The 13,700-nt window shown below is 36.4% G+C and overlaps 3 protein-coding genes across 4 annotated transcripts; all 3 read left to right on the forward strand.

Moving 5' to 3' along the window:
- Window positions 1-273: 273 nt before the first annotated feature.
- LOC146939280 (uncharacterized) lies at window positions 274-1,718 on the forward strand. Its single transcript, XM_085749754.1, has 3 exons — window positions 274-720; window positions 1,129-1,650; window positions 1,698-1,718. The coding sequence occupies exons 1-3, from the start codon at window positions 274-276 to the stop codon at window positions 1,716-1,718; spliced, it is 990 nt and encodes a 329-aa protein (XP_085605880.1).
- Window positions 1,719-2,292: 574 nt separating this feature from the next.
- Window positions 2,293-2,721, forward strand: LOC146939281 (uncharacterized). Its single transcript, XM_085749755.1, has one exon. The coding sequence runs from the start codon at window positions 2,293-2,295 to the stop codon at window positions 2,719-2,721; it is 429 nt and encodes a 142-aa protein (XP_085605881.1).
- Window positions 2,722-6,581: 3,860 nt separating this feature from the next.
- On the forward strand, window positions 6,582-11,890 carry LOC146939282 (protein EDS1-like). Of its 2 annotated transcripts, XR_015031607.1 has the most exons (4): window positions 6,582-7,006; window positions 8,155-8,961; window positions 9,454-10,442; window positions 11,135-11,890. XR_015031607.1 is itself a non-coding variant. In XM_085753011.1 (3 exons), the coding sequence occupies exons 1-3, from the start codon at window positions 6,668-6,670 to the stop codon at window positions 10,165-10,167; spliced, it is 1,860 nt and encodes a 619-aa protein (XP_085609137.1). In that variant the 5' UTR covers window positions 6,582-6,667; the 3' UTR covers window positions 10,168-11,890. The 2 variants fall into 2 exon arrangements, 1 of the variants encoding a protein (XP_085609137.1); XM_085753011.1 differs by having other exon boundaries at window positions 9,454-11,890.
- Window positions 11,891-13,700: the final 1,810 nt, after the last annotated feature.

The raw sequence follows: 13,700 nt of genomic DNA on the forward strand, positions 1-13,700 counted from the left end.
GATTACATAGTTGTTTGAAAATTGCACACTACGTGTTCGGTAAAATGTCTCAATGATAATTTTTTTGTTTTATTGGATTGTTAATGATGTAATTAGTTAGAGTTATATTTGTTAATGTTGATTATAGTTAATTTGACTGCAATGTGGTAGTTTATGGATTCAAATGACACTGTCGACATTATAGTGTTGTTGTTGTATTGTTAAAGATTACACTTGTGTTGCTGTCGAAATTATGTGAAAATGTGTTAAATATTTTTTTATTTTTATGCAGATATGTCTGAACAGGAGAGGCCTGATAGACTTAGGTTAGGGAGGATGGCCCCTAGTAGTAGTGCACGTAGGGAGAAGCAAGCACTACAACCTCCGGAGGGTCGAGGTCGAGGGAGAGTGGGGGCCACGAGTCTTGCTACTGTTGATGTTGTGGGGGGATCGATGTCACAAACGGGTGCATCCCAGATTGTGGACCCGCCACAGTATCAGCATCAGTTTCAGGAGCTGGCTTATCAAGATCAGCATTATCAGGAGCAGACTGGATTTCAGCCGGGTTATCACTATCAGGAGGGGTATGAGTATCACCCTCAGTTTCACGGGGGGTATCAGCCTGAGCATCAGTTTGTCGACCCTCCTCAGCAGCAGCATCCTGAGCAGGATCCTGAGCAGCAGCATGCAGAGCCTGTTATGGAGGACGAGGATGGGGGCTTTCTAGGGGGGCCTTACGAGGTGTCACTTTTACCGAACTTCGATAAACACGTGGCATGAAAGCTTTGGAATGATAAATCAGTAAGTATAAATTGCTTTATTTAATTTAATGATATTTTACTATTATGTGAAGTTTATTTTATGTATAATATGTTATGTTTATTTAATTTAAGTATAACTACGTAGAATATGTCATGCTTATTTTACATATTTAAGTATAATTTATTTATTTTTAACGTAGAATATATATAGTTTATTATTATGTCAAAGTTTATGTTGCATAGAATATATATAGTTTATTATTATGTCAAAGTTTATGTTACGTAGAATATATATAGTTTAATATTTCATGTTTTTTTACGTAGAATATTTATAGTTTATTATTTCATGTTTATTTTACATATTTAATTATTTTTTTTTGTATTTCAGTTGCAAGTGCATCGTAAGATGAAAGGCATCTCGCACGGGAGGAAATTGAAGCTTTCTGCCTTGTCCCTTCTGTTGCCGGTAGATGCTAACCCTTGGTTCTGGGAACCGGTTGATAGATCGGGTCTAAGGCCCCTCCTTCTGAGTGGGTACGACAACATCTCCCACGGTTTAGTGTGTGCCATGACTGAGAGATGGCATCAGGAGACCAGCAGCTTCCATCTGCCTATTGGGGAGATGACCATCACACTGGATGATGTTGCTTATCTCCTAGGCATCCCCGTCGTTGGACGGCTCATTCATGAGGAGGATTTAGATCATGACCATGCTATGGATATGCTGGTGACCCACCTGTTGTTTTCGGTGGAGGATGCGGTTGGGTATGTGACTGATTTTGGTGCATCTGTCTCTTACACGGCCCTGAAAGACCGTTATGACCACCTGTTAAACAGGTGTGACCATTTGCTGGGGGAGGATTTATCAGAGGAGGAGGAGCAGGAGCTGAGTCGTATTAGGCCCGCCTGTGTCAAGGCGTTCTTGTTGCTCTTGCTTGGCTACACCCTTTTTACCAGCAAGAACAGAAAAATCGTTAGTCTGTTGTGGATGCTTGCGATCCGGGATTTGGATCACATAGGCACGTGGTCATGGGGCGCGATGGGACTTGCATTCTTGTATGAGCAGCTGAATCTTACCTCAGACTCAAATGTTGGCTCAGTTGGTGGTTACATGAGCTTGCTTGTGGTAATATATTTTTTCTTCTTTTTTTAAGTTAAACGTAAATGTATAGTTTCTTGTATGAACCTCGTGTGGTGATATAGATTTGTCTCTTTGTGTTTGCAGGGATGGGTTATAGCTCACTTCAGACATGTGGTTCCGAGGTCCAAATATGTAGATTATGACCGGGAGGACCTGTATGTGGGTAGATGGAAACCTAAAAGGGGGGTTGCTGATGCTGACCAATTCAGAGGCTTGTTCGACTCGATAGAGCATTGTCATGTCACCTGGAGGCCGTACGAGCACCGACGAGACGTGACGCCTTTTCAGGACATGTGCTGGTACTCCGGATGGATCACGGCCGACAGACAGAGGATGATGTGTCACATGCCGGAGCGGGTGCTGAGGTAGTACGGACATGTTCAGAAGGTTCCCCGACCTCCTACTACGGTTATGCCTCTTGCCCCAGCAGATGTGGCTGCTGCCTTCTTGGAGTTTGCTCTGCATGTCGTTCCCCATCACCAGAGGGGTGCCCAGGTCCCAGACGACGAGCCTTGGAAGCATTCAGATAGGTATGTCAGGTGGTTCTACCGTGTGTCCCATCCTCTCATCGTCAACCCTGCTCCAGAGCCTGATATTGTCATGCCGAGACCTATCTACCAGGATATTCTTGTTGACCAGGAGTGGGCCAGACATCCTCCCGATCCATTGCAGGTCATCACCAGCATGAGAGACAGAGTGGAGCATGCGATGGGGATTCCAGAGGTGGTTTCAAATCCACTCTTCTTTGGCATTTTGGAGGGCCTCCAGACCGATTATAGCGTGTTTGACCATCAGCAGGTTCCGAGGAAGAGGTCTAGGAGTCCACAGGAGGACCAGTAGCGTCTTATTTTAGGACTACATTTTATGACTTTTTGGATATTTGTAGTATTTTTCTCGACTTTTTGGTATTTACATTTAGGTCTAGCAACTGACTGTATGATATTTACATTTGCGTGGTTGCGCCTCTTTATGACATTTACGTTAATTTTCGTTAAAATTGCATTTCTAAATTATTATTGAATGAATGCATGTTCTCTAAATTATGAGTTTTGGTTGAATCAATGAATACATGTACTGTAAACAGGGAATGAAGGAACAAGACATTAGCTAGTGCCACTGTCAGTCTGTTCTGGTGAGTCTGTTCTGGCACTAGCAGCAGCGTGAGTTAACTCACGCTTGATTTAAAGCTTGCGTGAGTTAACTCATCATTTTGTTACACAAAATAAACATAAATTTTGCTTTTCCTTTTATAGTTAAATTGTGATCATAAATTTTTTATTTTATTAACATGTAAAATATATATAGTCGTGTTTGAGTCCTGGGTTTTTCTAGATTAGCCGTGTCCCGTGTCCGTGTCGTGTCCCGTGTCTGTGTCCGAGTCCGTGCTTCATGGCATTAGTCAATATTTGTTGACGAATGTCTTTGATTCCGTTTAGATGCAATGGTCCAAAGAGGACAGGTTTTCAGGATATGTACTACAACTAAAAAGCAGGATAGAATTAGTACCACAATGATAATATACATGTTCAATATAAAAAGAACAACCAAGTCTTGGTCTTCTGTGTTTTTGTTTTAATTATTCCCCTAAGAATCCTTTGATTTCCATGTGCTCCTTATTGTATTCTTTTAATTTTTTTCATTCACACAGCCTTATCTCTCATCATCTCAAGACGTTTCTTTAATCCACACAAACTTGTTGTACTTTTGTCATTTCAAATTTCACACTTATTTGATTTAGTCAATATTTTAATTGTTGTTAGTGTGATTTAGGCCCGCTTTCGCATCCCTACCAATAGCACTGCAGACACTTTCATCATTTTTATTTTTTTTATATTTATTATCACTACCATTTTCGTCACAAAATAGTTTTTTTTTTAGGTGATAACACAAAGTAGTATTATTGTACGGTCTGCATTCATTGATACAGGCCAACTGGCCAACCATGTTCAACTTTTAAGTCAAGCTACTCAAAGGCTTCATAAAAAATAATCTCAACAGTATTATAAATAAATCATCTATGTGTTCAGTTTGGCAAGCCCCTCAAAATCGACCAAATTTTACAAAAGAAAAACAAGGAACTGAGAATTGAGAAGCAAGCAGAGAAGAAGAGCTGAGACACATGGCTTCATCAAGAGATGCAAGTGAGATCATGGGACTGAGTGCAGAGCGAATTGAGAGGTCTCTTGCTGCGTCCTTAAAGGCTCACAAGACACCAGATAGACACTACCTTGGAGTTTGCTCTGCATGTCGTTCCCCACCACCAGAGGGGTGCCCAGGTCCCAGACGACTAGCCTTGGAAGCATTCAGATAGGTACGTCAAGTGGTTCTACCGTGTGTCCCATCCTCTCATCGTCAACCCTGCTCTAGAGCCTGATATTATCATGCCGAGACCTGTCTACCAGGATATTCTTGTTGACCAGGAGTGGGCCAGACATCCTCCCGATCCATTGCAGGTCATCACCAGCATGAGAGACAGAGCGGAGCATGCGATGGGGATTCCAGAGGTGGTTTCAAATCCACTCTTCTTTGGCATTTTGGAGGGCCTCCGGACCGATTATAGCGTGTTTGACCATCAGTAGGTTCCGAGGAGGAGGTCTAGGAGTCCACAGGAGGACCAGTAGTGTCTTATTTTATGACTACATTTTATGACTTTTTGGATATTTGTAGTATTTTTCTCGACTTTTTGGTATTTACATTTAGGTCTAGCAACTGGCTGTATGATATTTACATTTGCGCGGTTGCGCCTCTTTATGACATTTGCGTTAATTTTCGTTAAAATTGCATTTCTAAATTATTATTGAATGAATGCATGTTCTCTAAATTATGAGTTTTGGTTGAATCAATGAATGCATGTACTGTAAACAGGGAATGAAGGAACAAGACAGTAGCTAGTGCCACTGCTAGTCAGTTCTGGTGAGTCTGTTATGGCACCAGCAGCAGCGTGAGTTAACTCACGCTTGAGTTAAAGCTTGGGTGAGTTAAGTCACGTGATATTTTGTACTAGCGTAACTTAAATCACACTACCTGACTTAAGTTACGTACAGTTTGTACTGGCGTATGTTAAGTTGCGTAGGGGTATATATGTATTTTACTTTGGGACTGAGCAAAACTGTTTGGGTAAAGAGCAGAATTCGTTTTCTAATATGGAGCAATCTGTTGTAATACCTTAGTAAAAAGAGTAGCTAGACCCTAGAGCATTAGTCTCTGATGCACATACGCGGCTGAAATCCTCCGTGTCGACGTCTCAGACGCGGTTCCGACACGGACGCGCATACGACACGAGTACGATTCACGTCAGACGCGGATATTGCCGTATCCAACAAAAACAAAAAAAAAACATTTGGTCGGACAAGGATCCGACACTGCTCTGGTGTAAACCGACGCGGCCAATCACATAAAAAAAGAAGAAAAAAAGAATGAGAATTAGAGAATCAATAGAGAAAGGTAGTGTTTTCGCTGCTCCCTTTTCCACCACCACACCTTTTCCGGCGCCGCCGTCTGCTTCATTCCCTTCTTCTTGGTTCTAATTTCATGGCTTTTATTGTAATTGTCGTCGCCGTTTCTGTTCCTCTGCTTTGCTGCTTCGTGTTTTGTCCAAAAACATGACCACCACCACCACACGTTTTTGGACTTTGTCCTTATTGAATTAATATAATATAAAACTATGAACTTTTATCACCACACGTTTTGTCATTGTCCTTGATGAAGTATAATAATAATAATATGAACTTATATCATAGGACCACCACACCACACGTTTATAGTAGTAACATTTTTTCCTTCAAAAAAACAAAAGAAAAGAAAAAAAGTAGTAACAATTTTATAATATATGTCCAACTTTGTGTATTTTTTAGTGGTTGATTTTCTGAATGTGGGGTGAGTTGAACATGACTTCATCATTTTGTTACACAAAATAAACATAAATTTTGCTTTTCCTTTTAGAGTTAAATTGTGATCATAAATTTTTTATTTTATTAACATGTAAAATATATATAGTCGTGTCCGAGTCCATGCTTCATAGACATTAGTCAATATTTGTTGACGAATGTCTTTGATTCCGTTTAGATGCAATGGTCCAAAGAGGACAGGTTTTCAGGATATGTACTACAACTAAAAAGCAGGATAGAATTAGTACCACAATGATAATATACATGTTCAATATAAAAAGAACAACCAAGTCTTGGTCTTCTGTGTTTTTGTTTTTAATTATTCCCATAAGAATCCTTTAATTTCCATGTGCTCCTTATTGTATTCTTTTAATTTCTTTCATTCACACAGCCTTATCTCTCATCATCTCAAGACGTTTCTTTAATCCACACAAATTTGTTGTACTTTTGTCATTTCAAATTTCACACTTATTTGATTTAGTCAATATTTTAATTGTTTTTTTTAAGGAGTCAATATTTTAATTGTTGTTAGTGTGATTTAGGCCCGCTTTCGCATCCCTACCAATAGCACTGCAGACACTTTCATCATTTTTATTTTTTTTATATTTATTATCACTACCATTTTCATCACAAAATAGGTTTTTTTTTTTTTTTTTAGGTGATAACACAAAGTAGTATTATTGTACGGTCTGCATTCATTGATACAGGCCAACTGGCCAACCATGTTCAACTTTTAAGTCAAGCTACTCAAAGTCTTCATAAAAAATAATCTCAACAGTATTATAAATAAAGCATCTATGTGTTCAGTTTGATAAGCACCTCAACATCAACCACATTTTACAAAAGAAAAACAAGGAACTGAGAACTGAGAAGCAAGCAGAGAAGAAGAGCTGAGACACATGGCTTCATCAAGAGATGCAAGTGAGATCATGGGACTGAGTGCAGAGCGAATTGAGAGGTCTCTTGCTGCGTCCTTAAAGGCTCACAAGACACCAGATAGACGCTACCTTCTAGAAAAGAACAACAGAAGCAACCCTCCAGAAGTTATCATCAGCTTTCCAGCATCAGGTGCTTTCCAAGATTGGTATTCCAAAACAACCTTTGGTGCAACCAAAATAGATCTTAATCTATTTCCTTCACTTAAAAGCATTGGTAACAATGAACCTGGTTTGGTTAATCAATTTTTTCTCCAAAGATTCCAACAGATTTTGGCAAAGTCATCATCATTCGAATATCAGGTATTATATATATGAAAAATACGTACCTATCTATCTTAACCATATATATATATATATATATATGATCTAGTTATGCATTTGTCAAAAAAAAAAAAAAAATCTAGTTATGCAAACTTCATATTTTAGTTTTCTTTCCTTTTATAGCATCCATACCTTTTTTTTTGACAAAGCATTCATACCTAACTATCCTATCTACTAATGCTAAAAATGAACCAAAACAATTAGTTTAATTGATACGTAGTTTTACGTGTCTTCCTTAATGATATGCTCAAATATTTGTGACCATGTGAGATTTCCACTTTGTAGCACTTTTTCGATAATTGTAGAAAGTAAAAATATTGGTTTGATTAATGTGGTGAATTCGATGAAAAAATCACACCAATAAAATGCTTGATGTGTAGAGCAAGTAATAATCAATACGTAACCGTATATGATCTAGTTATGCAAACTTCATATTTTAGTTTTCCTTCCTTTTTTAGCATCCATACCTTTTTTTTTTGACAAAGCATTCATACCTAACTATCCTATCTACTAATGCTAAAAATGAACCAAAACAATTAGTGTTTAATTGATACGTAATTTTACGTGTCTTCCTAAATGATATGCTCAAATATTTGTGACCATGTGAGATTTCCTCTTTGTAGTACCTTTTCAATAATTGTAGAAAGTAAAAATATTGGTTTGATTACGGTTTTGGTCCTCCTATTTTATGAAATTCAAGAAAATGGTCTTATTTTCAAATCGAGCTTTTTGATCCTCAATTATTACATTTGTTGTAATTTTAGTCCCAACCCTCACTTTTAGCTTTAAAAAAAAGGTGTTTCTAAGCCAACAATCACTATTTTTTTAAGGCCAAAAGTCAAGGCTGGGATCAAAATTGCAACAAAGGTAATAATTGAGAGAACAAAAAGTTCAATTTTAAAATGGGGTGACTATAATTTGTGAATTTGATAAAATGGAGGACCAAAATTGCAAATAAATCAAACATAGACTTTTTTAAGCCTAAAATAGTCGAGCTTGAACTATGTATAGTGACACTCGTTTGATTATGAATCTGCTCACTGTCAAAGATCATATGGATTTGTTAGAAAGGTAATAAATGTTACATTCTTTATTTGAGGAAAACATATATTTTAATGAACATGTAGGTGGAGAGGGCAATGAATAAGCAGAAGCAAATAGTGTTTGCAGGGCACTCATCTGGTGGACCAGTGGCAATTCTGGCAACCCTTTGGGCCATGGAAACCTGCCTAACTCCAAAATCTCATGGCGGTATCCATCCCCAATGTGTTACTTTTGGTTCTCCTTTAATAGGAGATCACATATTTTCTCATGCTACAAGGAGAGAAAATTGGTCTAACCACTTCTTCCATTTTGTGATGAGATATGACATAGTTCCAAGAATCCTCCTTGCTCCACTCTCCTCTTTTGACCAAAGATTTGAAGCAGTTTCACAGTTAATAGATCCTAAAGACAAATCTTTAACGAGCAAATCGACTCATCTCGGAAAAGCCACTGGAACTTCAGATTTCTACTTTGAAGTGATGTCAAATGCTGCAACTGTCACAAGGCATGCTGCTTGTAGGCTAATGGGAACAACGGCGGAAACACTTGAAACTCTTGAAAATTTTGTTCCTTTTAGTCCTTATAGACCCTTTGGAACTTACATCTTCTGCACTACAAGTGGAAATGAAGTAAAGCAAATTGTCGTGAAAAACCCTGATGCAATTCTGCAGGTCATGTTTTTCTCTGCTCAATTAAGCTCTGAAGCAGAAATTGATGAAGTTTCCGATAAAAGTCTGCACCAACATTTAAGTTATGGCACTGAACTAGGAAAAATCTTGAAGCTGAATGTTGGGTACTTAGACCAACTAGAAAATATTCCATTGTCTGAGCATACTACTTCAGGAGGTGATACTGCAGCCATTAACACAGCTTTAAATGACCTTGGCCTGGTAAGTAAACATTTTTATCCTTATCTATGGCTTTTGTGTTTTGAAACTTTCAACATTTTCGAGAATAATCACATTGATTGACTTGGACACCGCATATTCACTCAAAACGTTTTTTTAAACAATATTCACCTAAAAAACCTTAAACATTTAATTTTTGTGTGACTTTTAATTCACACTTGAAGCACATATTGCATGAGAAAACAAACATAGAATAATGTGTTCTTATACTATGATGTTATGTGTTAATACTTTTATGTATTAGTTGGACCTAAACCTAGAAGCAAATTAAATAAATCTACCATTCTAAATAGATCTTTAGCTAAATATTTATGTCTTCAACACTGAACATAAAAATTGATTCGTTGAAAGATATTACTCTTTTTTTTTAAAGGAAGAGAAAATGGATTAATTAGTGAAAGATGTTACTGAAATATTAGAGTATATATGATATATGATAGTAAGTGATAATGAATTCATTGTGAATAATTTTAGAGAACGAGAGCAAGACTCTGCATTCAAGCAGCAGCAGCATTAGAGGAACGGAAAAGGAACAACGAGAAAACTATGGACCAAAAGATACGCTCTGTGGACGATAGGATGAATGCACTCAGCAGTTACAGAGAAATGAGGGGACATCAGAAAAAAGGTTACTACGATGCATTCAAGGATCAACTAGAAACCGATGATTTCAAAGCAAATGTGAGCAGGCTAGAACTTGCAGGAGTATGGGATGAGATAATCGAAAAGCTATTAAAGTATGAACTTCCAGAAGAATTTGAAGGGAAGAAAGAATGGGTTGAGATAGGAACAAAGTTTAGAAGACTAGTTGAGCCTTTGGATATTGCAAATTACTATAGACATTCAAGGAACCGTGATGGACGTGTTTATATGGCTAAAGGTGGAAGGCCAAAAAGATACAGGTATACACAAAGATGGTTGGAACATGCTGATAAGAGAGGAGAAGGAGGTTATTCGGAATCATGCTTTTGGGCTGAGGTAGAGGATCTTTGTCATGATAATGAAAAGTCCTTCGAAGATGTTAAGGATAGGGTTTTAAAGTTAGAGGAACAGATAAGTGATTGGAGTAAGAATAGTAAAGTTGGTAAGGATGTGTTTTTGGAGGGTTCTACTTTTGTTAAGTGGTGGAAAACACTACCAATACAGCATAGGGAAGAATCATGCATTAAAGATCTCGTTGAAGTGTGACATAGATGCTTACTTCCTCTGTCGTAAACTATATTACTATAGTACATGGATTGAAGTGTTATCTCTAATGCAGTTGTCTCTTGCACTTTGTTTGGTTTTGTAACAAGGATGATTTTCTTTTCTATATTTTGGTCGATGAATAAATTGTGTGGTAGACATAAATATACTACTATAATTTCTATTCATTTTGCTCAAATATTGTTTTTACTATATTCAGAAGATCGAGATTCAGAGGCTAATGAATCAGAAGCTAGAGTTTATTTAGACACAACAAGGTATGATTCCTAAATCTAATATAGATAGTGTAATACCCTCTCAACCCCCATCTCAACAAACAACCTCACCTAAACCTAAATCCACACACACAGCCCCACAAAAGGCCACCTCCTTATCTGAACCATCATCCCCATAATCTTCCTCTTCCTCATTAGACTAAACAAATTCTCCCGCCCCACATTTATATGAGCCTGTCAATATTTATGAACCAGTAAATGTTGTCATTCCTAGCAACTCTGACAGGGATTTGTTGGGCTCGATGAGCTTAACACAAGTGTAAATTAAAATTCCAAAATCCAAAAAGAGATTAGATCTTATAGCGCAGCGGTAGAAATAAAAATGAACACCAATATTTAACGTGGGAAACCCTCTAATAACGAGGGAAAAACCAAAGGAAAAACTCCGAAAAAATATTCCACTATATTAAAGAATATTACAATATTCTCTCCACTCTCTTACACATACAAGAGATACAATATAGTGTTTCCCGTGAGGCCTACTCCTATTCTAATGTTGTTATTTTACAACACCTAGAAGTTATAGAGATGATACCCACCCAGTGTATTTTTCCCACACTCAAAGGATTTACTCAACACTCTATCGTTCCTCTCACACACTTCTACATACACAGAAGCTTTGTATTTTCACTTTTGTTTCGATACTGAAGCTTTGTATTTTCTTTGAGCCTCAGATGATTTTCTTCACACGCCAAGGCCTCTATTTATATATGAAATGTGGAATGTGAATTCAATTCTCCTTTGTCAAAGGATACTGCAAGCCAAATGTGAAATCTGCATCACATTTGCTTTTCAAAGATATCAGCACCGCAAGCTACAACATAGTCTCACTGTGGAAGAAGATTTTACATCATGCATTTACTGCATAGTTGAAACTTTTGCAATTGCTTGTAGAAGCTTTGTATTTTCACTTTTGTTTTGATACTAAAGCTTTGTATTTTCTTTGAGCCTCAGATGATTTCCTTCACATGCCAAGGCCTCTATTTATATAAGAGGGGAGAAGGAGGTTATTCAGAATCATGCTTTTGGGCTGAGGTGGAGGATCTTTGTCATGATAATGAAAAGTCCTTCGAAGATGTTAAGGATAGGGTTTTGAAGTTGGAGGAACAGATAAGTGATTGGAGTAAGAATAGTAAAGTTGGTAAGGATGTGTTTTTGGAGGGTTCTACTTTTGTTAAGTGGTGGAAAACACTACCAATACAGCATAGGGAAGAATCATGCATTAAAGATCTCGTTGAAGTGTGACATAGGTTCTTACTTCCTCTGTCATAAATTATATTACTATAGTACATGGATTGAAGTGTTATCTCTAATGCAGTTGTATCTTGCACTTTGTTTGGTTTTGTAATAAGGATGATTTTCTTTTCTATATTTTGGTCGATGAATAAATTGTGTGGTAGACATAAATATACTACTATAATTTCTAATCATTTTGCTCAAATATTGTTTTTACTATTCAATTCTCCTTTCCTTTAATTAAGTGTTTAAACTTAAGTGGTTAATGTGCTCCACCAAAGACTAATCATTCGAAAGAGCACGAGTTTGATTGATTCTTCGTTTAAACATTTTTTTTATGAAACTTTACTTACCTCCAAACTCCATAGAATCCTTTACATTAAAAATGGGAGGGTTAAAAAAAATTATCCTTTCCTTTAACAAATTTTCAAATCATTAGTTTGTGAGAAAAAAAAACTGTAAATTTGATCTATATACTACTCCCTTACTCAAAATAATAATCGTTTAAAGTTTGTGCATAATTTTTAAGGAAATGGTTACTTGTGTTGGTTTCAATGATGAAATTAATATCATTTACTAAAATATCCTTATCAATTGTAGTTAGTGGAATAGTTAAGTAATGTCGTTACATAAAATATTAGGAATTCAATAAAAAAGATAAGTAAAATATTTAATAGATAAGATCAAAAGTTTGTTGAGATATTTATGCCAATTTAAATATTGGTTTTAAAAAATGGTAAAATAATAATAATATTGCGAATAAACGTGGAAGTGACATGTGGCATAAAAAACCTTAGTTCACAAATTTTCAACTCTTGTAACATGTAAGACCCGTAATTTTGAAAATAAATAAATATTGATAATATAATATAATGTTACTTTATCTACTTTAATTTATAATAAAATAAAAATTAATATTACCTTTAGCAATGAATATTAATCTCCGCTTGAATATTTAAAGTTTTTGTCGCGATAGCGACTCATGATTTAATTTTCGGAAAATTCATCCGGAATATAATTTTCAGTCTCTTCAACAAACGAAATTTGATCGCACTAAATTTTTAAAACAAACTTCGTTTTGTCCGAATTTTTTTGTTGAGACTCATAAAACTATTTGTGATAGATTAATGCAGTAAAAATAATTTCTCTGTCGGAAATTTTCACAGCAGAAAAAGTCGTATAAAATGATCGGAAAAAATGATTTCAGACATTTTATCGGTATCACGTATCATTGTCAACCGCGCCCATTCGTAATGAAAATTAACTTGATGACCAAGTAAGAATGAATATATGGCTATGATTTAGAGCACATGTACTTGCTATTTCAATCCAATGACCTACATTTAATCCTATTTTCTTTAATAAGAAATCTCGGTGACCAAGATTGAGTGGAAGGTTAAGACCTAATCAACATCTTCACACTTTGATCCAAAGGGCTAGGAATTGTTTTGATCCAAGGGCTAGGAATTGTTGTGGTTGTCTTTATAAGTGAACCAAGCCAACCAAATTCCCAACCTCTCATTTGATCTTCTCACTTCTTCCTTCTTTCTTCTTTCTTGTTTCTTTCTTCCTTCTCTCTTCTTTCTTCCTACTTCTCTCTCTACAAAACCATAAACTCCCATCTCTCTTAGTTCTTCTGTCTTCTCTCTTATCTCTTCTTCTTACTTCATTCTTCTTTCTTTCTTTCTTTCTTTCTTTCTTTCTTTGTCACTCTTCTTTCTTACTTCCTTTTCCTTCTGTTGCTCACTCTTTTTCTCTTCTACAACGTGTTCCCTAGTACATATACATATACATATACATATATATACATCATAACCCAAAAGCTAGAATCAATCAAAGGTCTGTTTCTAAATTTCCCCTTTTATCCCTTAATCTCTTCTCTAACGATTCTTTGTTTCCATGTCTTCCTTACTATTCCTTTATTTTCAATTCCTACTTTCTAGTATACATCAAGAACGTACTGTACTTATTTGATTTATTTTGTTCTTGAGGATCTAATATAAT

Source organism: Medicago sativa, chromosome 3 (genome assembly GCF_051527215.1).
Source record: "Medicago sativa cultivar Bolivia chromosome 3, Bolivia_mono, whole genome shotgun sequence".
Lineage (NCBI taxonomy): Eukaryota > Viridiplantae > Streptophyta > Magnoliopsida > Fabales > Fabaceae > Medicago > Medicago sativa.